The sequence below is a fragment of the Dromiciops gliroides genome, chromosome 2 (genome assembly GCF_019393635.1).
Source record: "Dromiciops gliroides isolate mDroGli1 chromosome 2, mDroGli1.pri, whole genome shotgun sequence".
Lineage (NCBI taxonomy): Eukaryota > Metazoa > Chordata > Mammalia > Microbiotheria > Microbiotheriidae > Dromiciops > Dromiciops gliroides.
In genome coordinates, this window is record NC_057862.1 from 71720613 (window position 1) to 71744352 (window position 23740).

Here is a 23740-nt window from a genome sequence, read left to right on the forward strand (position 1 = left end):
CCTTCCCAAATTGTACCACCCATTACTGGATCCTAATCGATTCTGCCAAATATTTTATGTTACAAGATCTTTTTGACTATTATCTGCCATGGTAGATGTCCCATTCAGATTTGAGGCATCTGTAGAACTGAGGAACATGTTGTATAGGTCTTTAAGCAAGTCATTGAAAAAAAAAAAAGGATAACTAGCATGGGGCCAAGCACAGGACTGCAGCTTTAGAGATCTACCAAGATGGAAACATTGATGACTTCTCTTAGGCTTCATCCATATGGACTCACACACACATATACACACAGAGATGAACCTAATTCTGTTATCGTCTAGCCCATATTTCTCTATTTTCTGAAGAACAGCATGAGAAATTGTGTCAGGAATTTGACTAAAATCTAGAAAAAACAAAACATAATTGGTGGTATTGCAGAATGAATCAGAAGATAAAGAATCTAAATCTGAAATGGACTCTGAGATGATGTAGTCTAACCTATTATTTTACAGATAAGGAAATGGGCCCAGATAAGTTAAACAGGTTGATCAAGTTCACACACATCCATAATTCAGACTCAGGCTTGGTATTCCAAGTTCAGTGCTCTTTCAGGTATACCATGCCAATGAAAGGGTTCCCTCCTCTAAACAAAGAGAGGGGAAAGACTAACAATATGCACAGAAGTGTGCTAGCACCAGCTGGAATCCATTCAGGAGAGCCAATTGTTAAATTTTCAGTGTTAACATTCATAACTCAGAAATCAACAAATGCTATAAATCAAGGCTTTATTTATTTTGTTGATTGTCTAGACTTAAGAAAGTGATAAAAAAAAGGGTGATGAAGATTAAATTTAAAAGTATGTCATGCATACTTTTTTTGGAAAACTGGTCATTAAACATTTTCTAATATATCCCTTACTGTACAGTGTTGCATATGCTATCTGATGTGGTCACTGGGTTGGTTGGTTTTCCTTAATTTTTTTTCTTTATTACAAGAAAAAGGGCCTGGGATGGGGAGTAGGAGGAGGTATGAGGAAAACAAAATTTATGAATCAAAATAAAAATAAAACAAATATTATTCATTATACCTATAATATTCCCTAGATTAATCAGTCTAGTAACCTTTTTATAAGTAGTCAAATCAAGGAGTAAAGGAAATTTCAAATTCAGCCTTACATTAGGACAAAATGGCACTTCTAGTCATTAAAATTAGTCAGATCTTGGTCTTCATATTTATTTCCTTTTCCACTACTTGCAGGGACTATGATGTTCTTGACCAAATAATATTATTTCTTTTATTAGCTGTCCTCAAAACTATGGATACTTGGACTCAAGCCCTACCTGTGACACATTGATTGTGTGACCTTGGCCAAATCACTTAACTCCTCAGTGTCCTAGGCAACCTTCTAAGATGCTGCCTGGCATTATTAGAGGTGTTTCTCATTAGCAGCTCCTTATACCAATTGAAATCAAAAGTTTGATCCCTCTCCTATTTTATAATAATGGAGTTATTTCAATATATCTTTGTTCCAATGGAAATTTGAGATTTGCTCTGCTTCGTTCTATAGGATTTTGTGTCATGTATGGAGGAATACAGAAGACGAGGCCAGGAGCTCTATGCATCTTTATACAAAGATCATGTCCAGGTAAGAAATAGAACAGTTTTTCTTCAAATTTCCTATTGAAATTTATTCCCCAAACTTCAGGAAAGTAGTCAGTAAATCAACCAACAAGCACTTGTTAAATTTTTACTGTGTGTCAGGCACTGTGCTAAATAGCAAAGGTACAAAGAAAGGCAAAAATAATGTCCCATCCTCAAGGAGGTCAGTCTAATGTAGGAGAAAGCATACAAACAACTGTGTACAAACAAAATAAATATAAATACCAGTATTGGCCTGACCCTAATTTGAGTCTTTTATCTATTTGAGGTCCCAACATATCAAAAGGGACATAGTGGAACCGGAAATGGTCTAGGAAAAAAAAAACACCAAAATGATGAGCTTGCAATGTTCAGTGACAGAAAATAAGACAATATCTTTAGCAGAAATGGGCAAAATAAGGAAATACTTGGGTATTATTGAAAGCTCTAGTTTGGATATATTGAGTTTGGAACTATGGAACATCCAGTTGAGGGTTTTGGTGTTTGTGTTTGTTTGTTTGATTTTTGTTTTTGATCCATAGCAATTCACAAAGATTTACTACTAAGACATAGAGGACTCGTGTGTTCTCTGTAGGCAGATTAATCAGAATATTGAAATGACAGTTCTTTGCAGTACTGAAGTATATAAGAATGATACAACTTCTTCCCATGATCAATCTCCATTTTTAAATGAGAAAAATCATTCCCCCAAGTATTTATTACCATGATGTTTGTACCTACCTTTCTCCAGGGAGACTAGAGTAGGAAAACTTAAACTTTTGCAAAGCCACCTGTCCTAGTAGTTTCATATAATTCATAATATGGGGTGACCTCAAGATGATATGACAAGATTACATGTTTGATACATCAAAACTAACATGATGCTCTTATTTAATACCCCAAAGGGACAACATAGAAGCTTCTAGAGATGCTGTGAATAAAACCTCTCTTTTTGCTCCTCTTTAAGGAAAATCAAATTCTTTCACTACTTGGAATTTGGTAGGCAGTTGTTTGTGTGAGTTTATGGTGCCGTCCCTTCCCCATTTGGAAAATAGTTCAGGATACATACTTTGCTGAGTCTACATTCACTATGTAACCCAAGATGTCCTGTTGCACAGTGCCTTGCACAAGTAGAACCTCTGTAAGTAATTTTAAAAATTTGAATTAGCTCCAGTGAATATACTTGGACTAAATTGAGTTATATTACAAATGAAAAGGAAATTGGTGGAATCAACAAAACTTTGGGAAGGTCCAAACTACTATTAAAATGATCTCATCTTTTATACTTAACTTTTAGGGAAAAGTATATTTTTTATTCCCTTGAAATGTCGAAATTACCGATCTGACATAGGATTTAAATCTTCAGCTGTGTCTTTTTAATCTCCTGTGACCCTTCCTAAAGTTCATGTGCATTGACTGAAAGAAATTTAACAGTTTTGTGGGTGAGAGGCTGGAGCTTCTCCACTATAGTCCTATTGTAATGCATCATCATGGAAGCATGAAAGTAACTCTGGTTTTTCAAAGGCTATTCCTATGAGTGCCAGGTCAGGCAGGTCCTGCCAAGCCAAAAAGGCTTTGAGTACCAGCAAAGTCTAGTCCATCTGCTTAGCTCAGGGTGATATAAGGCTTATTACCAGTTTAGACTCACATTGATTAGTTTTTTTCAGCAATAGCAGTTATTGGTCATCGTGCCTTTTTGGGGGGCGTGGCTGGGTAATGAGGGTTAAGTGACTTGCCCAGGGTCACACAGCTAGTAAGTGTCAAGTGTCTGAGGCTGGATATGAACTCAGTTCCTCCTGAATCCAGGGCTGGTACTTTATCCACTGTGCCACCTAGCTGCTCCTGCCTCTTTCTTTCTTTCTTTCTTTCTTTCTTTCTTTCTTTCTTTCTTTCTTTCTTTCTTTCTTTCTTTCTTTCTTTCTTTCTTTCTTTCTTTTTTTGGCAGGGCAATGAGGGTTAAGTGACTTGCCCAGGGTCACACAGCAAGTAAGTGTCAAGTGTCAGAGGCCTGATTTGAACTCAGGTCCTTCTGAGCAGTTATTTTTATTTATTTATTTTAGGCAATTGGGGTTAAGTGACTTGCCCAGGGTCACACAGCTAGTTAAGTGTCAAGTGTCTGAGGCCGGATTTGAACTCAGGTCCTCCTGACTCCAGGGCCAGTACTCTATCTACTGCACCACCTAGCTGCCCCTCTGAGCAGTTATTGATCATCAATGAATTTAAAGAGGGGTTGTGATCTGTCTCAGTGGCAGGAATACTCACACCAAAGAAATTACAGGTATTTGAAGTTGGAATTTGGTTGGGCTTCCTCAGCAATTTCTGAGATTCTACAGGCTAATGGGATAGGGCAGCTGAGGCTAAAAAACACCTACTGGGAACCAAGAAAACCAAATGATAGAACTCCAAGTACCCATTGAAAGCTATTCTGTGGAAGAAGAGACTGTGCATTAGCACTACTCAACTTCATACTTGGCTTCTGTTCAATAGAGGGTTCATGAACCTGAGTATCACTCATGAGGAACCCATCTTATGAAATGGAATCTGCTATGAAAGTTTTGCTTGTCCATTCAATTATTTTTGAGAAAATCAACATCTTTAGGATGGCCCATGTGGACACGTTCCAGATCTTTAAATATTTAGAATAGATTATTTTGATTTTAAAAGGAAAGCGGATGAAAATGCTGTCAGCCTAGAGATAGAGTACAGATTTTTTCTCTTCCCTTGTAACAGAGAATGAGTGCTTAACTTTTTTCCCCTTACCCGATGCAGTCAAAACCAAAGTTTGCCTTTTGTTTAGTTCATATCACATAAGCTCCAAAGAGATTTAAGCAATCTCATTTCTCAGGTCTTCCTAGGCTTCTCCCCAATTCTCCATTCCAAAACTGAAGATCTGAAGCTATGAAAAGAAAAGAAGTTGGGAGTATGCATATAGTTGAGAATTTCTTTTAAAAAGTGTATTGGAGCAAATAAAGAAGCAATCAGCCATGAAATGGAGACTCAGGGAGGCTAAGCAATTTTCATATGGTCCTTCAGCTTCTAAATCCATGTCTTACTAACTCGGGTCTTGCACTCACCATCCTTGTCATTTTTCTCTGAACTCGTGTATGTTTTTCAATGTCTTTCTTAAAAAATGGTGCCTAAAAATGGACACAGTGCTCCAAATGTAATCTGACCAATACCTAGCAGGGCAGAATAATCACCTCCCTTTTTGTTCTAGAGAAAACATTCTTCTAGTAATATAGAATAATGTGAAGACATCTAGTTTAGATATCAGGAGGGGTCTGCATTTGAATTCTGCCTCAAATGGCTCAAGTCATTATGTCTATTGGACTATACAAGGAGATAATGAATTCCATGTCACTAAACGTTCAAAAAACCCTTAAATAATCACTTGTTAAGTATATTGTAGAAGGAATGTGTATTTCAAGAAGTGTTTGGAATAGACATCTTCAAAGATCTTTACCACACTCAGATTCTATGGCTCTAAATTTGCTTTTTCCTCATATTATTCATAGCTCAAAAATTTACAAACACTGAGGATGCACTGAAACCTTTGTCCAGAATAATACATATAAACTGTCTTGCAATATTAAATTGTCATATACATGTTGGCTATTGTTATTATTATCAATATGCTGTTGTTAATGACTAGAAAATAATTTTGAAATTTATTGCATTGTCCAAAGGGAAAACAAATGAAGTGATAGATACAATTCTATTTCAGAGACAGAAATGTGTCTACAGCAAGGCAGCAAGTGAGTGGAACAAAATGAAAGATCAACTTTTCAATGAATTGGGTTTGTGGGGGCAAAAGTTAGAGACAGTGCCCTGCTCCCAGTGGTCTCTTGATTGGCGCGAAGGACCAGCCCGTATGAGGAAGAGGATACGAAGAAAATTTGCTGGGGAGTCCCTGAAAATTGTAAGTAACATGGTAGTATATATGTGCATGTGTATGTATATCATAGACTTAGAGCTAGAAGGTCATCAAGTCCAACCCCTTAATTGATAGTTAGGGAAGTTGAGGCTATGAGAGGTTAATGGACTTTCCATTGGTCACACAGACAATGACTGAAGCAGGATTCAAAGTTTGGTCTTCCCAGCTCCCAGTTAGACAGTATTTATGCTGTTCTGTGGTTTAAAAAAGAACCACTCACACTACCTTATGGCCAATCCTCTGGTGATATCCCCCTTTGAACCATTGGGTTTCCATAGCTGGCATACCTTACTAAGCTGAAAGGCTACAAATGCAAGACCCAGTGAAGGACTGGGTCTGTTGTCAAAGAATCAATCTGGTCAAGTTAGGAGGATCCAATCACTAGGGACTGATCCCTGGTCATGAGTGATATTTTTTCGAACCATAAAACCTCTTGGATACCACTTATTAAGGCAAGGAGAATTTAAAGCATTCATGAATTATGGGATCAACTGACATTTATTAAGTTGCTACTATATGCTAGGCACTGGGCTATGTGCTAGAATGTTGTTGTTTGTCCTTTGTTCTTGAAGAGGACCATGATATCAGGAGGTGATGTCATAACTTGCACTGAAGTGAAATGAGGGAGGTCTGTGCAAGGTCACCAACCTCACTCTCTCCTCCAGAGCCATCTGGGTCCAGTGGTAAGATATATGTCAGGATGACTGGCAATGGCCCCAAATGTTTAAGACAATTGAGATTAAGTGACTTGTCCAGAGTCATACAGCTAATAAGTGTCTGAGGTGAGATTTGGACTCAAGTCCTCCCAACTTCAGGGTCAGTGCTCTATCTACTGTGCCACCTAGCTGCCCTGTTCTGGAATAGGAAAAGAGGCACAGGACAATCCCTGCTCTTCAGGAGCTCACAATCTAATGGGGGAGACAAGAAGCAAAACAATATATACAAAACAAGCGATATACAGGATACATAGGATACAATTAAAGAGAAAAGGACTAGAATTAAGAGGAGTTAAGGAAGACTTCCTGTAGAAGGTAGAAACAGAGGAAGAAGAGAATTCTAGGCACAGGAGACAGCCCAAAAATGCTTAGAGCAAAGAGTTGGTGCCTTGTTCGTGGCACAGTCAGGAGGGCAGTATCATTGGATAAAAAGAGTATGTGTCAGGGGCAGCTAGGTGAAGCAGTGGAAAAAGCACCGGCCCTGGATTCAGGAGGACCCGAGTTCAAATCTGGCCTCAAACCCCTGATACTTACTAGCTGTGTGATCCTAGGCAAGTCATTTAACCCTCATTGCCTTGAAAAAAGGAGGAAAAGAGTATGTGTTGGGGAGTTAGGTGTACAAAATTTGAAAGGCAAATTCATAACCTATGAAGGTCATGAAGGACTTTGAACACCAAAGTGAGGATTTTGTATTTGATCTTGGAAGTGATATGATTTCCTAGTCATAGGGATTTATTGGGGAATGTATGACATAATCAGATCTACATTTTAGGAAAAGCACTTTAGTGTCCAAATAGAGGATGGATTGGAGTGGGGAAGAGGCTTGAAGTAGGCAAGTCCACCATCAGGTTATTGCATTAATCTAGGTAGGAGATGATGAGAACCAACACTAGAGTGTTTACAATATCAGAGGAGAGAAGGGAACATAATCAAGAGATGTTGAAAAAATGAAATCAACAGACCTTGGAAACAGTTTGGATTTGGGAGTCAAAAGGTAGCAAAGAAACCAGGATGAGTCCTAGGGTTGTGATACTGAGGGATTGGGAAGATGGTGTTGCTCTCTATAGGGAAGGTAATAGGGAAGGTAAGAGGCAGGGAAGGTTTGGGGAAAAGATATTGAGTTCGGCTTTTGACATATTGAATTTAAGACATCTACTTCTAGATGTCTGAAAGGTAAATCTGAAAGGCAAAATTAAAGGTCATAGAGAGATTGGGGGAGGAAAGGCAGATGTGAGAATCATCAGCATAGAGATGGCAATTGGGAGCAGATGAGATTACCAAACTGAACTAAAAAAAGGACAGAAGCCTGAGGGACACCTATGGTTAGAGGGCATGATCTGGAGGAGGAATAGAGAGGTATCAACACTCTCAGAGGCCACAAGAGGTCAAGGAAGGTGAGGATTGAGAAAAGGCCATTGGTTTCAGCACCCAAGAGATCATTAGTAATTTTGGAGAAAGCAGTTTCAGTAGAATGAGATTGAAGGGCAGCTAGGTGGCGCAGTGGATAAAATGCTGGCCCTGGATTCAGGAGGACCTGTTCAAATCCATCCTCAGACACTTGACAAGTACTTACTAGTTGTGTGACTCTGGGCAAGTCACTCAATCCTTATTGCTCTGAAAAAAAGAAAAGATTGATAGGAGAGAAAATAGAGGAACCTATTCTAAATGATTTTTGAGCTGTTTGGCTACAATACACAGAAGAGATCTATAAGAATAGTTAGCAGGGGTAAAAGGATCAAATGGGTTATTTTTAGGATAGGGGAGACATGGACACTTTTGTAGTCAATAAGAAATAAGCCAGTGGAGAGGGGGAGATTTAAAATAAGTGAGAATGGAGGTAACAAAGGGGGCAACGTGTTGGAGGAGGCAGAGTGGAAAGGGATCATTTGAACACATAGAAGTTAACCTTGGTAAGGAGTAAAGCTACTTCATCATGTGAGACAGGGGGAGAAGGAGAGAGTGGCAGAAGGCACCTGAGAGATAAGAGATGAAGAAGAGTGGAGGAGATGGAGTTCATGATGAATGTCCTCAATATGAGGCAAAGTTCTTAGCTGAAAGAGTGGGGAGAGAGGGAGCCACAGGAGGTTTAAGGATGGTATAGAAGTTTGGAAGTGCCACTGTGAATCTTGCATTTAGAACTAGGAGGACAATATAGACCCACCATTGTACAAATGAGGAACCTGAGGTCCTGACTAGCTGAGGGCCCTGTCTAAGGTTATTCATATAGCAGTAATTAAACCAGGATTCAAATTCAAACCCAGGTCTTCTAATCCCAAATTCAGTAGCCTTTTCAGCAATTTAGTGGTATAACAGATAGTATGATAAATTCAGATGCAGTAAAATGAATTAGATTCCTGCCTTAGTCACTATCTCAATGACCCATGCCAAATCACTTAAGCTCTCTTTGTCTCAACTTCCCTACATATAAAATAAAGGAGTTAATCTTGATGACTTCTAAGATCCCTCCCAGGTCTAAATCTATGATCCTATGTTCTTCCCATTGACTGTTCTCTGAAATCTTGCCATTAATATTGTTGAAACAAATACTGTGGGGCAAAGTTATCTGAGTAGTTCCTTCAGTTTCATTGCCATTAAACTTGATCTTTATCTCATCAAAACTCATGTAAATACTGACTTAACAATTTTAATTTCTGATGATGATTCAAATGGATCATGCTGTGGGATGCATGTGGAAAAAACAGCTCATTCTACAGGCTCTTGTCCTTCACAGCTGTCCTTAAACCAATGAAAGGTTTTTTTTGTTGTTGTTCTGAATATTTGGAGTGAATTCTAGTCTCCAAAGACTTTATTTAGCTTGATTCCATTTCATCAGCACTGCAAAACATAATAAAATAAGTTTCCATTTTCTCACCATTTCCATGTATTTGGCACTTTATAGAAACATATGGTGGAACCTAATTTTTTAAAAAATGGAGACAGAAAAAAAATTAAGCAACTTATTCACGATGTAAATGACAGAGCTGTAGGTCTGGAAATCAAGATGATCCCATTGGTGTCTCAGCCAGTACTCTGTTAAACATATTATCTCTACCAGGCATTTATTTTTAGTATAACAAACAGAACTGAAATTGAGATGACCTAAACTCAATATTTAATCCCTATATTGGCATCCTCTTGGGTAATTTCTGTAAAGCTTATTTAATGGAAGATTGGGGGTTTTTCCACCTTTGGACTCTGGTTCTTTAGTATTTATATTTTCTTATTATCTTTAAGCAATTCTTTGTATCTTTCCCTTTGAGTGTAATCAAAGGAAATTCAAGTGTGTGTGTGTGTGTGTGTGTGTGTGTATTGTGTAAGTGTGTGCACTGTGTATGTGCATTGTGTCTGTGTGTGCAGGGGAGGGATGCTTCATATGTATATCTTAATACTTAATGTTCCCATATCTGGTCTCATTTTAGGTTAACCAAGCCAAAAATAATGAAACTTCTCCAACAAACGCTGAAAATCAAGGTATTATTTTATTTCTTAACTTAGCTAAGTTTTGTGCTTGTGAAAAATAAAAAAAAATTTTAGAACTCAGATTTCCTCTTACCAGGGTGTAAGCGGTAACTGGAGTATTATCCCACACATTATCCTTTAGGAAGGACCATATTCCTAGAGAAACCTTTAGAAAGCTAGCTTCCTGAATTCAGACCAAGATCACTAGGGTAGAATTTGCTTGTCAATTATAATGCCAAGTCTTGGAGCATTTTGGCATTTTTCAAAAGCATCCAGACATATATTCAGAGTGAATAAAAATGCAGCTTGTAATTGTTTTTGAATAAATATGGGGGAAATGCTGCCATTTGAACACTAATCTATAAGAACTGATGTTTCAATTAAAATACAACTCTCTTTTCAATATAAAAATGTTGTTCAAAATGTATCACCTGCATCTTTTTGTGGAAAGAGTTTCCTGGAGGGGTAGAGGAGGAAAAGGGGGAGTTTCCAGAACAATGTTTTTATTGGTATGGGAACCCCATCCATTGATGTATAATTTAAGACAGTTGCCTGAGGCACTAAAGTTCAGCCATAATGTGTCACAAGACAAACTCAAGCATTAAGTTGGGCTAAACCCCATTGTTGGAGGACCCAGGGTTCAAGAGCTAGCTCAGGCATTCCCCAGATGTGTGGCCATTGGCCAGTTATTTATGCTCCCTGTGCCTGAATTTTCTCATCAGTGGGGTTGTTGTGAAGGGAAAAGGGAGATGATGCATATAAATCACTTTTAAAACATCAAAATCTATAGAAATGCCATCTATGCTGATGGCTTATTGGGGCTTGGATTAGGACTGAACCTTAGTGTCAGGCAACTCTCCAAAACATTAGATTCTCAAAGCCTATACTGGCCAAGTGGCCATGGACTACCATACAGTGTATAGCATTAGATGACTAGAGTGGCTTTACATGGCCAACTATATATACATTAAGGAGAGGGTAGGGAATGTAGACAATGCAAACTACAAAAGGTTCTGGTTCTCTTGTTTTGTCTCATCTGTAGGATTTTCCCTATGCACTCTCAATGTGTCAGTCTTGAAGTATTATGTAAATATAAGCTGGTATGTTTACAAGCACTTTCTTCACAATACCTTTGTAAGATGTTTTAAAAATGATTATCTTTAAAATAAATGAATGAACAAATGAATGAATGAATGAATGAATGAAGGGGCAGCTAGATGGTGCAGTGGTTAAAGCACCGGCTCTGGATTCAGGAGTACCTGAGTTCAAATCCGGCCTCAGACACTTGACACTTACTAGCTGTGTGACCCTGGGTAAGTCACTTAACCCCCCATTGCCTGCAAAAAAAAAAATTATTTTCTTTGTTTTATAGATAGGGAAACTTGTGATTACAAAGTACCTGAGGCAGGATACAAACCCAGATTGTCTGATACCAAGCCCAGTGGTCTTCCCATGATATTATCTTACCGTAACAAGGGAGTTGTCCTATATGATACACTTTATTGATCAGATCACATCAGTAGTAACATATCCAGTATTAGAAACCATATTTCAAGGAGGACATTGAAAATGTTAGATGTGATTACAGGAGAATGACCAGGAGGGTTAATACAAGACTCAGAGTCAGGAAGATAATGGTTCAAATTCTGCCTCTGACACTAACTGTGTGGTTATGGGCAAATCACTCAGTTTCTGAGCCTCAGTTTCCTCATATGCTAAATGAGTTTTATAATACCTACCTCCCAAGGCTCCTATAAAGCTAAAATAAGATAATGTGTATAACATACTTGTCATTCTTAAAGTGCTATGCAATCAACACTAATAAGCTATAGGGTAAGCTTGACCCCATTCAAATATTATCAATATCTGTCATCTCTCTTTAGGGTTACCTACCATCACAGAATTCCAGGTTTGGAAAGGAGCCAAGAGATAAGTGATGTTAATTAGTATCCCCAATAAGTGCCTACCCAGAATTTTCTTAAGTATTTTAGGCAGGGCTTGCTCCCTCAGGAGGCAATCCACTCCATTTGGGGAAATTTCTGATGGGAAGTTTCTCCTGACATTGAGCGTAAAGCTGCCTCTTTGCAACATCCACCCATTGTGCCTAGTTGTGCCCTCACTGGAGAAGAAGAATATATCTATCTAATCCCCCTTCCACTCGACAGCTTTTCAAATATTTTGTGACAGCTATTATGATGCTCCTGTGTTTTCTCTTACACAAACTAAATCTCAGTTCCTTAACCCATTCATCTCATAGCATGATTTTAGGGCCTTTGATGTTGCGATTACTTTCCTTTGGATATTTTCTAGCTTATTAGTATTTTCTAAAATGTGGTGAGCAAATTCTGTATTAACAGGGTGTCCTTTGAATTTCCTTCCACCTCTAAGATCCTGTGCTTTTCTGATTCAGCTTAATGTTGTCATATAACCATCTGTAAGGGGGCTTAAATTCTAGCTAGACTATCTAAAATCTAATGAGTGGTCACCATAAATTAGAAGCTTTAACAAGAGTTTAGACTTTTAAGTATTTATTAAGGAACATAGGAATTTGGTGAGGAGATAGAAAGAGACCAGGATGCCTTCATCTATCTATCTAAGGGAGCCAGAGTCCCTGCTCCACTCCACACGAGGTCCCAGGCAAAAAGAGAGAGCCTCGACCCTTCTTTGCCTCAGAAGCCTCCCATGAAAACAGAAACAGGGCTGTCCACACACACACACACACACACACACACACACACACACACACACACACACCTCCAAGCTAATTGGCTGGTAGCCTTGCTCGACAGTACCCATGAGTAAACATCACTTCCTGATGCCAAGGCCACATGGCTTGTCCTCAGGCCAGAGCTCACAAAATGTTCCTCCCAGCAAGGGGCGTTTTTCCAACTCTCACAGTATGTAATATTATATAATCTAAATATATTAATTTAACCTTAGTATAGAGGGTTCCATTTCCTACATCTCCTACAATAGATATTATTTTACTTATAGAATTCCTCTTCCATTCAAGTCTTACTTTGATATCTCCTCATGGTTTCATCAAGATTTTTGAAGTCTGTGGACAAAGAACAATACCTCAGATAGATACTGCCAAGCCAGACAGGTTTTCAGTATAGCTCCTTAATGACCACTCTAAACAAGTTAGGAAAAAAACTTCACCAGCATACCCAACCCTCAGGAGACAAAATTATTTTGGCCCCAGAAACTCATTATGGTATCATTGGGTTGAGAGCAGTACATCTGGGTTGAATCTATATTGATGACCTCATGAGTCATTGAGCAGAAAAAAATGACTAATCATAGATAACATTTATATAGTATTGCTTTAAAGTTTAGAAAACAATTTAATTTACTTCAACTTATTTGAGTCTCACAACTGTAAGATTAAGCTAGGTGATACTATTTTTCCCATTTTATAAATGGGAAAAAACTAAAGCTAATAAAGATTAAGTTATTTACCCAGAGTCATGGAGCCAAGAAGTATCTGAAGTGAGATTTGGACCCAAATCTTCTTGTTTTTTTCCAGAGATATTCTCTTCTATCCACTCTGTTACATTTCTCCCTCCCCCCCCCAATCCCCCAGCCATTGAAGTGTTTTGTTTCATGATAAGGTCTATAAATATGTAAAATACATCTGTTTGACTCAGCTTCCTTAACTGTAAAGTGAAGATATGTCATCCCAGTACCCACCTTGTTGGGTTGTCGTTTTACAAATATTGTATTATTTGATCCTCACATCTACAGGGCAGGAGCTATATACATGCTAATGCTAATAATAAAAATAGTAATAATAATAATAACAATGTAGTACTGAAAGTACCTTATGAAAAGGTTTCTAATGTTTTAACTTTCATAAAATATTAGTTACTTTGATTCAGTTTAGATTTGAGTGAAACATATGTATATACATATGTGTGTATATATACATTATATATTATTTATATTGATTTCATATATATTTATATATGTTTGTTTTTTATTTATATTGATTTCATATATATTTATATTGATTTTAATTTATGTGTATGTCTATGTGTATATATATACATACATATATACATATACAAACATATATTCATATACATACACACACACACACACACACACACACACACACACACATATATATATATATATATATATATAAATTTCTTGGAGTGATCCATATTGTTCTATACAAGAGATATCAAATGTGCATCTCTTGGGCCCCATGAAGCCCACAACTCCCCTGAGTGCTACCTGAGCCAGATTAAAATGTAATGGGGCAATGTTTAACAAAATTAAAATACATTAAAACAAAATGTAAATAATGTTAGTATGTGACTTTATCTCTATGTGTGCTTGTAGGCATCCTTATATATACTTTAATGCCCCTCATTTCTATTTGAGTTTGACATCATTGTTCTAGAGTGCCTAGATGAATGTCATTTCTAACTTACGTTGTCACTTTAAGCACCAAATGTCTCCCTTGTCCAAGATGGAGTATATTGGGCAAAAGTCCAGATTGCTTTCCCTCTTGGTAGGTCATCTTGCTTCCTCTGAAATTGTGCTTTCCCTTGTAATGATGCAGATGAGTTGATGCCAAATGGAGAAGAGAGAGATGAGATAGAAGACTGTACACAGCTGACATTCTTCCCTGCCTTGTATGAAAGCCTTCACTCAGAAGATTTCTTGGAACTGTGTCGGGAGAGAAAAGTTATTTTACAGGAATTGGCAGACAAAGAAAAGGTACTACCTTTGGTGGGTTTGAATCAGCTTCCTGTGAAGACAACCAGCTGTCTTCACTCAGATCACTAGTCTTGGTGCCGAAATTAGTTCACTGTTGAACTCCATTGGTAGGACTAATGGAAATTTGCAGATAAATTAGACAAGTCAGTTAATGCCGAAAGCAGTAGACCCTTTGATTTTTTAAAGGGAAATATCCAAAGAAAGGTCATGTGGCTCAACCAAAGATTCTCCAAGAGAAATTGAAGCCAGGCCAATTAAGGGAAAGTTACTAGGATAGACCAATGAGCTTTACATATTAGGATTGTGTCTGAGAACTCCAAACCGGAGCAGCCCCCTTACTACCCTACTTACTACCACTAAGGCCATAATCAATTAATACCTTCAAAGCTGAACTAGGAAAGAGGAATAGGAGGGACACGGCTAGAGATGTCTCCAGGGAACCCCAAGATGGAGATCTTCAAGCACACAATGATCTTGACTCTTAGGTCCATGGTTCAAGGTGTCTCAGGCAATTCCAGTCATGGCTAACCTGCAGTCAGAATGGACCAGGCATTTTTATAGGGAGAGGAAAGGTCCTATGTAGGTGAATGTGATTGGTTTCACCTCCCTCATAATAGAACAAGAAAAGAAATACTAATCAGCTAGAAAGCTGGAAATTTCTAGCCTAAAACCCTCATGATCTCAACAAATACTTATTAAATAAGCATCTGCTATGTGGCCAGTTTTAGGAATAATATAAAAAGGGTAGAGTAAGAATAAGGGAGATCTAGGGAGGAGGGAGGCATAAGCATGGGTGGGGAATAAACAGACTTTTGGATGGAAAAAAATAAACCAGAAAAATCTGAATTTTTTTCTTGAATTATGGTGTTAACCTAGAAAGTTATATAATTCATTCCCTTGATTCCAATGTAAAGATTGATCTGGGACTCATGGTAGTAGCATATGTAAAATGTCATTAAGCTGGAATAGCTTTTCATCCCTTTGTTCCCTTCCCCTGGGTATTTCTCTGTCTAAATCAGGGGTTTATAACCTGGGGTTTGTGGATAGATTTCAAGGAATCCATGGATTTGGATAGATTTCACTGTCCTCTAGCTGAAATTTCATCCCCATCATCATCGTCGTCGTCGTCGTCATCATCATCCTGGACACTATGATTTCCTTTAATATTCCTCTTAATGTATTAGCTAAGTGGCACAGTGAATAGATCACTTGACCTAGAGTTTAGAAGAGCTGTGTTCAAATCCTGCTTCAGACACTTACTAGGTATGTGATTCTGAAGAAGTGACTTCTCTCAGTCTGTCTGTTCATCTATAAAATGGAGATAATCATTATACTTAACTCATGGGGGTTTTGTAAGTTATCACATATTTAATATGATACATATAAAATAAGCAACAATGTATTATCAAATGAAATATTATATGAAGTCTTTGAAAACTATGTAAATGTTAGCTGTGATGATGTGGGCTAGACTGACACTTTGTGTGTGTGCGTGTGTATATGTCTGTTTGTCTGTCTTGTTGCTCTTGACAGATATAGACTGCCAGTCCACTGAAATCCCTAGATATTTTATGGGACATATACTATCAAAGCTTTTCCCTACATTTTATATTTATGAAGTTGATCTTTTTGTTTTTTTCTTGTTTTTTTTTTTTATGGGGGGAGGCAATTGGAATTAAGTGATTTACCCAGGGTCACACAGCTAGTAAGTGTCAAGTGTCTGAGGTCAGATTTGAACTCAGGTCCTCCAAACTCTAGGGCCTGTGCTCTATTGACTGTCACCTAGCTGCCCCAACACCACCTAGCTACCCCAGTTGATCTTTTTTTCAAACCCAAGTAAACCCAAAGACTTTGAACCCTTCCTTCCTACTTCATTTCATTGTATTTAATTGGGAAACTGAGACTGAAACCTATTAACATCTTTCTGTATTCCTTCTTCTATCTAATATGCTAGTTATTCTTCCCAGCATTGTGTTATCTACAAATTAAGTGAACTTGGCATTTATGCCTCTACCAATTCATTGATAAGAATGTTAAACAGCACAAGTCAAAGACAAATCCTTAGGGCACTCCTTTAGAGATTTTAGGTCACACTTTTAATTAGAGAAGAAGTAATGGCAGCCAACCATTTACCTTTGCTTTTTCCGTTTTCCCCTGCTTCCATGAAATATTACCAAATCACAATATTATTTCTTGACTCTTCCCAGTGGCCTGATCTCAAGGGAATTGCCTGACTTTTTCAGAGTGACAGAGCAAAGCATGGGAACTTATAGAAAGAACTTCAGAGGTCAGTCAATATAACCAATATCTGAGGAATCATCTCTGCAACATTCCTGCATGGGTTTATAGTCAGAGATTTTCCAGCTTTGAGACATGGAGAGCTTGGGCTCCCTGGGTATAGCCTTTGAGAAGCCAATGTCACCTCATTTCCATCCCATAGTGAGGCAACAGATTAGTGTTCAGTGTAGAACTTCTGATCATTATCCTTAATAAATTCTTCATTTCATCAATAACTAGTGGACTCAGAAGTTGGAGAATTCTCTTTTTTATTCTTATAGAGAATTTGTAACAGGGTAGCAAGCAAGCTGATAATTTAACGTTTACTGGAAGACCCTGGTGAAGGGAAGTCCACTGTTAGCCCATTCTGCTTTTGAATTGCTCCAGTTAGGGAGTTATGTTGGATTTCCCATAGGCCAAACCTAATTTTGTCTCTTCGCAATTTACAATTTCTTACTAATTCTGGCCCTCCCCTACCCCAGTCAAATAGAATAAGTTTCATCCCTCTTCCAGCTTCCAGCTCTTCAGATACCTGGTCATCCCCTCACTAAGTCTTCTCTTCTGCAAGGTGACTATCCCTATTTCCTTCAAATAGCATTCTTTATTTTATTCATATCAAATTAGTTAAAGTAGTCTTCCTTTTTTGAGGGAAGAAATCAGAGTTGGGGGGATATGGTTCTGATCCTATGATACCATCAGTGTGGAAAGCTCCCAAAATGGAACATCCCTCTGCTAATGCAGATTGATATTTCATCTCCAATGTAGTTTTGGAGAGCTTCCGAGGCACACTGAGAGTTAAAGTAATTTGCCTAGCGGTCATATAAACTAGTATGTATCAAAGGCAGAAGTTGAAGTCAGGTCTTTCTAACTATAAGGCCAGCCTTCCACCTCCAATATTACACTTAGAAAAAGGAGAGAGAAAGAGACAGACAGAGAAAGAGAGAAAAGAGCGAGAGCGAGAGAGAGAGAGAAGCATACATATACATGTATCCATATGACTTCTGGGCATCTAGGTGGCACAGTAGATAGAGTGTTGGGCCTGGAAGTCAGGTAGACTCATCTCTCCAAGTTCAAATCTGGCCCCAGTCCCTTACTAACTGTGATTCTAGGCAAATCACTTAACCCTGTTTGCTTCAGATTCTTCGTCTGTAAAGTGATCTGGAGAAGGAAAAGGCAAACCACTCTAGTATCTTTGCCAAGAAAACCCCAAATGAGGTTAAGAAGTGTCGAAAACAATTGAGAAACAACTGAACAACAAATATAACTTCTCTTTTTGCATATTTATATATAAATATATACAAATATTAATATATTCCTATTTATGCATATTTCAAAATGTGGGTATGTTTATATATGTGTGTTTATGTGTTTGTGGGTATACATATGTACACAAATGTGTGTGTATATATATATATATATATATCCATACATAGTTAATGTTCACAAGAAAAAAAATGGTAAAACCCTAGTTTCCTTTATTATCACCCAGGGTGTTTAGTTTTTGTTATTGTTGTTAGTCTCTACTCACTTTTCTCAAAGTTGGAAATTTTCTATTGAATATCTCATAGTAAAATATTAACAGGTTTTTAAAAATTACATTTTTATTGATATCATTTATTTTCTTATATCACCAAAATTTCTCCCAATATCTTCACACTCCTTCACTCTCCTGGAAAAGCCATATTATATAATGGATAATATAACAGGGTTGACTTTGTACCAATTGCTCCCACCCAACAGGTATCTGGAATATTATATCCAATAGCCTTTTGTCACAATGGACTAAGCAGTTGCTGGGTTGTTGGTTTTTTTTTTACTTGTTTGTTTTGTTTTTAGTTTTAGTTTTTTTGTTGTTGTTTGGTTGGTTTTTTGTTTTTGTTTTTTGTTTTTTCGGCGTGGCAATGGGGGTTAAGTGACTTGCCCAGGGTCACACAGCTAGTACGTGTCAAGTGTCTGAGGCCGGATTTGAACTCAGGTACTCCTGAATCCAGGGCCAGTGCTTTAACCACTGCACCATCTAGCTGCCCCTGTTTTTTGTTTTTGTTTTTTTAAAGAATCAGCTTTCCTTGGCATTTTTTTTTTACTGTTTTCATGAGTTATCGTTTGATATTGCCAGCAGAGTAGTATCTCTCCTTGGGGTATTCTTAGGTAAGAGAGAATGCTGCAGTATGCCTGATTGCTCCCCACTCTTGATAGGACAGAGTACAGATGTGGGTGTCTGTCTCATACTTAAGCTTCAGGCTCTTTCTCCAACTCCACAGGAAGCCCCCAGAAACACCAGCCACTTTCTGCTAGCAGTGGTGATTATACTGCATTTTTGACAGAAGTATTTAAAAAGGCAGCAGGGGGTGACATTCACTGTCCTGTAGTGTGTATGCTATATGCTTTCATTGTCAAAGCTGCCTTTTGGATGATTTGTATTTAAGTGCCATCCTGGAACTGGATTCCCCACCCTGGTGGAACAAAAGCCCAATCACATTAGTGACACTTTGGCAAATGCTGAAACCATTCTTAGCATGAGTTGGGGATTTTGATTTGGACCACTCACTGTTCCCTGTTCTCAACATTCCATCTCGCACTTTTACCTTTGCACAACCACAGCTATGTACTGATTAGTGAGAGTAATGAACACCCCTAAAGTGTTCACATTTTTCAGATTCGCATTGTACATTTCCATTAAACTTGAGGCAATAGCCATATATGACATAAGTATAAGTATGAAGACTACAAATTTGAATACCTACCTGTAAATCCTTATGTCTGGAATGCAATTCCTTCCTTCTGTCTTAGAATATAAGCTCCTTGAGAGTAGGGATTGTTCAATTTCTTGTCTATATCTCCAGTGCCTAGCACAATTCTTGACTGTCAGTCAGGTAAGGCAAAAATCATTTACTATGGCACATAGTAGGCACTTAACAAATGTTTGTTCACTTCTTCCCTCTTTCTCCATCCCCATTAACTTGTGTTCATATTTTATTCCCTAAGAAGAATGGAACCACCTTAAGACCAGACTGTTTCACTTTTTAAAAAAATTCTTAGAACCTAGCACAGTGCCTTTTACATAGTAAGGACTTAATAAAGGTTGAATTAAGTTGAATCAAATTTTCATGAAATTCGCTTTTTAAAATATCTTTATTTTCATCAAGAGATATGGTGACACACAGGCTAGTTTTTTTAAAAACATTTTAACATTTTAGTTTAAAGTTTTGCTATCCAAATTCTATCCCTCCATCCCTGTCCTTTCCTCTCCCTAAATTAGTATAGGTTATACATGTGCAATTATGTAAAACCTTTTCATATTAGTCATTTTGTACAAGAAGACTCAAATAAAAGAAAATGGAAGGAAGGAAGGAAGGAAGGAAGGAAGGAAGGAAGGAAGGAAGGAAGGAAGGAAGGAAGGAAGGAAGGAAGGAAGGAAGGAAGGAAGGAAGGAAGGAAGGAAGGAAGGAAGGAAGGAAGGAAGGAAGGAAGGAAGGAGAGAGAAAGTAAAAATAGCATTCTTCAGTCTGTATTCAATCAATATCAGTTCTTTCTTTGGAGGTGGATAGTATAGTTCATCATTAGTCCTTTGGGATTGTCTTGGTTCTTCATCAAACAATATTGTTGTTACTGTGTACAACATTGTCCTGGTTCTGTTCACTACACATCAGTTCATGTAAGCCTTTCCAAGTTTTTTTCTGAAATCATCCTGCTTGTCCTTTCTTATAGCACAATAATATTCCATCACCATCATATACAACAGCTTGTTTAACCATTCCCCAATTGATGGGCATCCCTTTGATTTCCAATTCATAGCCACCGCAAAAAGAGCTGCTATAAATATTTTTGTACAAATAGGCATTTTCAGGCTAGTTTTAACCTATTTTAGTTTTAGTGGAAAGAGACTTGGATTTATAAAGCATCTTTTTTGTTCAGTCATTTCAGGAGTGTCCAACTCTTCATGACCCCATTTGGGGTTTTCTTGTGTCTATTTCCTTCTTCAACTCATTTTACAGATGAAGAAACTGAGGCAAATAGGGTTAAGTGATTTGCTTACAACTAGTAAGTATCTGAGGTCTCATTTTAACTCATGTCCTCCTTACTCCAGGACTGGCATTCTATCCACTGTGCCCCCTAGCTTCCCTAACACTCTGATTGACAAAATTAGTTATCCTAAGGTATAAGGTTTTTTACATGTTAGATAACAAGCCACTGTATGTGTACTATAGAACTTGGGAGTCAGAAGGGATTTAAGTGCCTTTTCATCTCTAAATCTATCACCCTATAAAGGGCAGCTAGGTGTCACAGTGGATAGAGTGCTGGCCTTGGAGTCAAAGAGGACCTGAGTTCACATCTCACCTCAGACACTGACTAGCCTTGTGACCGTGGGCAAGTCACTTAACCCCAATTGCCTTAAACATCCGGGACCATCTCCAGTTATCTTTATGTATATCTTGCCACTGGACCCAGATGTTTCTTGAGAAGTGAGTGAGGTGGGTGACTTTACTCACCCCTCCCTCACATAAATCCAGCTCAGTGCAAGTCATGATATCACCCCAATGCCATGGTCCTCTTCGAGAATAAAGGACAAATGACATCCTATAATGATAATCAGGAAGGTGAAGTACCTTGGATCCATGACTTATGGCAAGTGCTGGTCATATAATAGTCACTTAATAAATGTTTAATGGATTGGATTTATTAGATTGGATAGGAAGAACTGGGAATATTTCACCTTGAAAAGGGAAGAATGGGGGGGGGGGTGTTAAGTAGTTGAAGGGTTCTCTTGTGGATAAGACTTTAGACCTGTTCTAGTTAGCCCTGGGTATGGGGCTGGGGAGGGAGGAACAAAACTAGAAGCAATAAATGGAAATTGCATAGATACAAATGGAGACTTGATGTCAGAAAAAAATTTTATTTTTAGAAATTAAAGCACCCCAAAGGGGACCTGGACTATGTTGGTAGGTGTTTGGACTCCCTCTCATTGGGTATCTTCAAGAAAAGGTTGGATGTCAGATATGTTGTAGAGGTAATTCTAGGGAAGGGAGGGTGTGAATTAGACTAGATGATCAACAAGGTCCCTTCCAACTTCCAGGTACTATGACTCATATACAATAGTGTGTGATTATATTATTTGATATTCAAGAAATCTTAAACCTTGGTATAACTTTTTTGTTATTGTTGTTGTTGATCAGGATGACCCTTTGTAAGTCATTTGGGAAGAATAGCTGCTTCTCTAAGATGGGCTGGCGCTGCCAACGTCAATAACAAATGACAATAGACTACATTAGCAAAAGAAAGAGCTGGACATGATCCAGGAAAGCAGGGTGATGATGCAGCCATTGGTGATAGCCTAGAGAATAGCCATATGCAGACTGTTTAACCTTCTGGTAACTTGGGGGTTAAAGGCTGTGATGACTGATTGGTTGTGTGCTCATGAACAAGTAAAGCAAGGTGATATTTGGCCACCTCTTTACCCTGCTGTCATCATTCATTTGACAAGCATTTATTATACAACTGCTCCATACACACACATATTGCAATGTATGTATATATATATATATATATATACACACACACACATACATATACATATATATATATATATATACATTATATGTGCACACATACATATGTGTGTCTATGTGTAGCCCTATCCTGGGTGCTGTGAATATAAAGACCAAAAAAAAAAGGCCCTTTTTTCAAGGGACTATTTTTTCCTGATGTAAATACAAAAAAAGTAAAATATATACAGAGTAACTTCTAGAGGTTGTGCTAGCAAATGGGATAATTATGAAAGATGTCACATAAGAAGTGACATGAGGTGAGCCTTGAATGAAGATGTAGATTCTTTTTTTTTTCCCTTTGCGGGGCAATGAGGGTTAAGTGACTTGCCCAGGGTCACACAGCTAGTAAGTGTCAAGAGTCTCAGGCAGGATTTGAACTCAGGTCCTCCTGAATCCAGGGTCAGTGCTTTATCCACTGCACCACCTAGCTGCCCCTGAAGATGTAGATTTTTGTAATGCCTTGAGTGGACCATGGTACACATGTACCATGTGGGAAAAGGCACAGAGATAAAGTAGTCTTAATCAGGTTATCTTCTATGAAAACTATTCTTCCCAGTGCTTGAGAGATACTTCCCATCCCTTCCCAGAACCCAGCTGTTCTGATATTCTAACCCAGGGTCCAAAAAAAGGACAAATCAATTTCTTTGCTACTAATGGTTATCTCCAGCTTTCTGCTTCCCATATATTCCTTCCTTCACAAACTTCAAAAAGCACCTCACATGACTTGAAGCACTTCAATTTTCTAACTGAATTGCAAAATCACTGGAGATACAAACCCAATTTCTTTTGGTTTTGTGTCATTTCCTTCCCACTAGAAGGAGCAGAAATCGATAGCAAGCCATGGGCTTGACAAGTCTAGGAAAATTCTTTTTCACAGCTCAGATACAAATTCCAGAAAGATAATACATGTGCTGATTAACCACATGATGCCAATGTGAAGCTACTTCCATACCTGTCATAGTAAACTGCAAACAACTACTCCATATTTCATCCTCCTGAGCTGCTAACAGGATTTGGTTCAATTCAACAAGTATTGATTAAGGATATACTATTTGAATAGCACTGGAGTGAAAACTGGGCATATAGAGACACTATTGAAAGCAATACCTTTCCTCATGAGACTTATATTCTGCTGAGTTCCTTCCAATTATTTATTGCTATGAATCTAACTTGTTGTTTGAAACATGAGATACTATTGTTTCCTCAAAAGGTCTCTATGTACTCCCCGTGGACACATGATAACATGAATGAAGTTTCTTCTTTCCTTTATCTTTAATGTCACATTCTTCTATTTACTATCCTTTGGACACCAGTGTTAATTTGCCTTTTTCTCATCAGAAACATTTTTTTTTTCTTTTGGTAGCCATCTTTGAATATTGGCCTTTTGTGGTTGTTCAGTTTTTTTAGTCATGTCCAACTCTTTATGACCTCACTTGGGATTTTCTTGGCAAAGATA

The 23740-nt window shown here is 38.0% G+C and overlaps 1 protein-coding gene across 1 annotated transcript in view; it reads left to right on the top strand.

Annotated features, from left to right (window-relative positions):
* WDFY4 (WDFY family member 4) overlaps positions 1-23740 on the top strand; it is a 346483-nt gene that overhangs the window by 184206 nt on the left and 138537 nt on the right. The window contains 4 exon segments of the mRNA XM_043980868.1: positions 1551-1628; positions 5346-5540; positions 9691-9742; positions 14304-14461. Coding sequence (XP_043836803.1) covers positions 1551-1628; positions 5346-5540; positions 9691-9742; positions 14304-14461 — 483 coding nt within the window.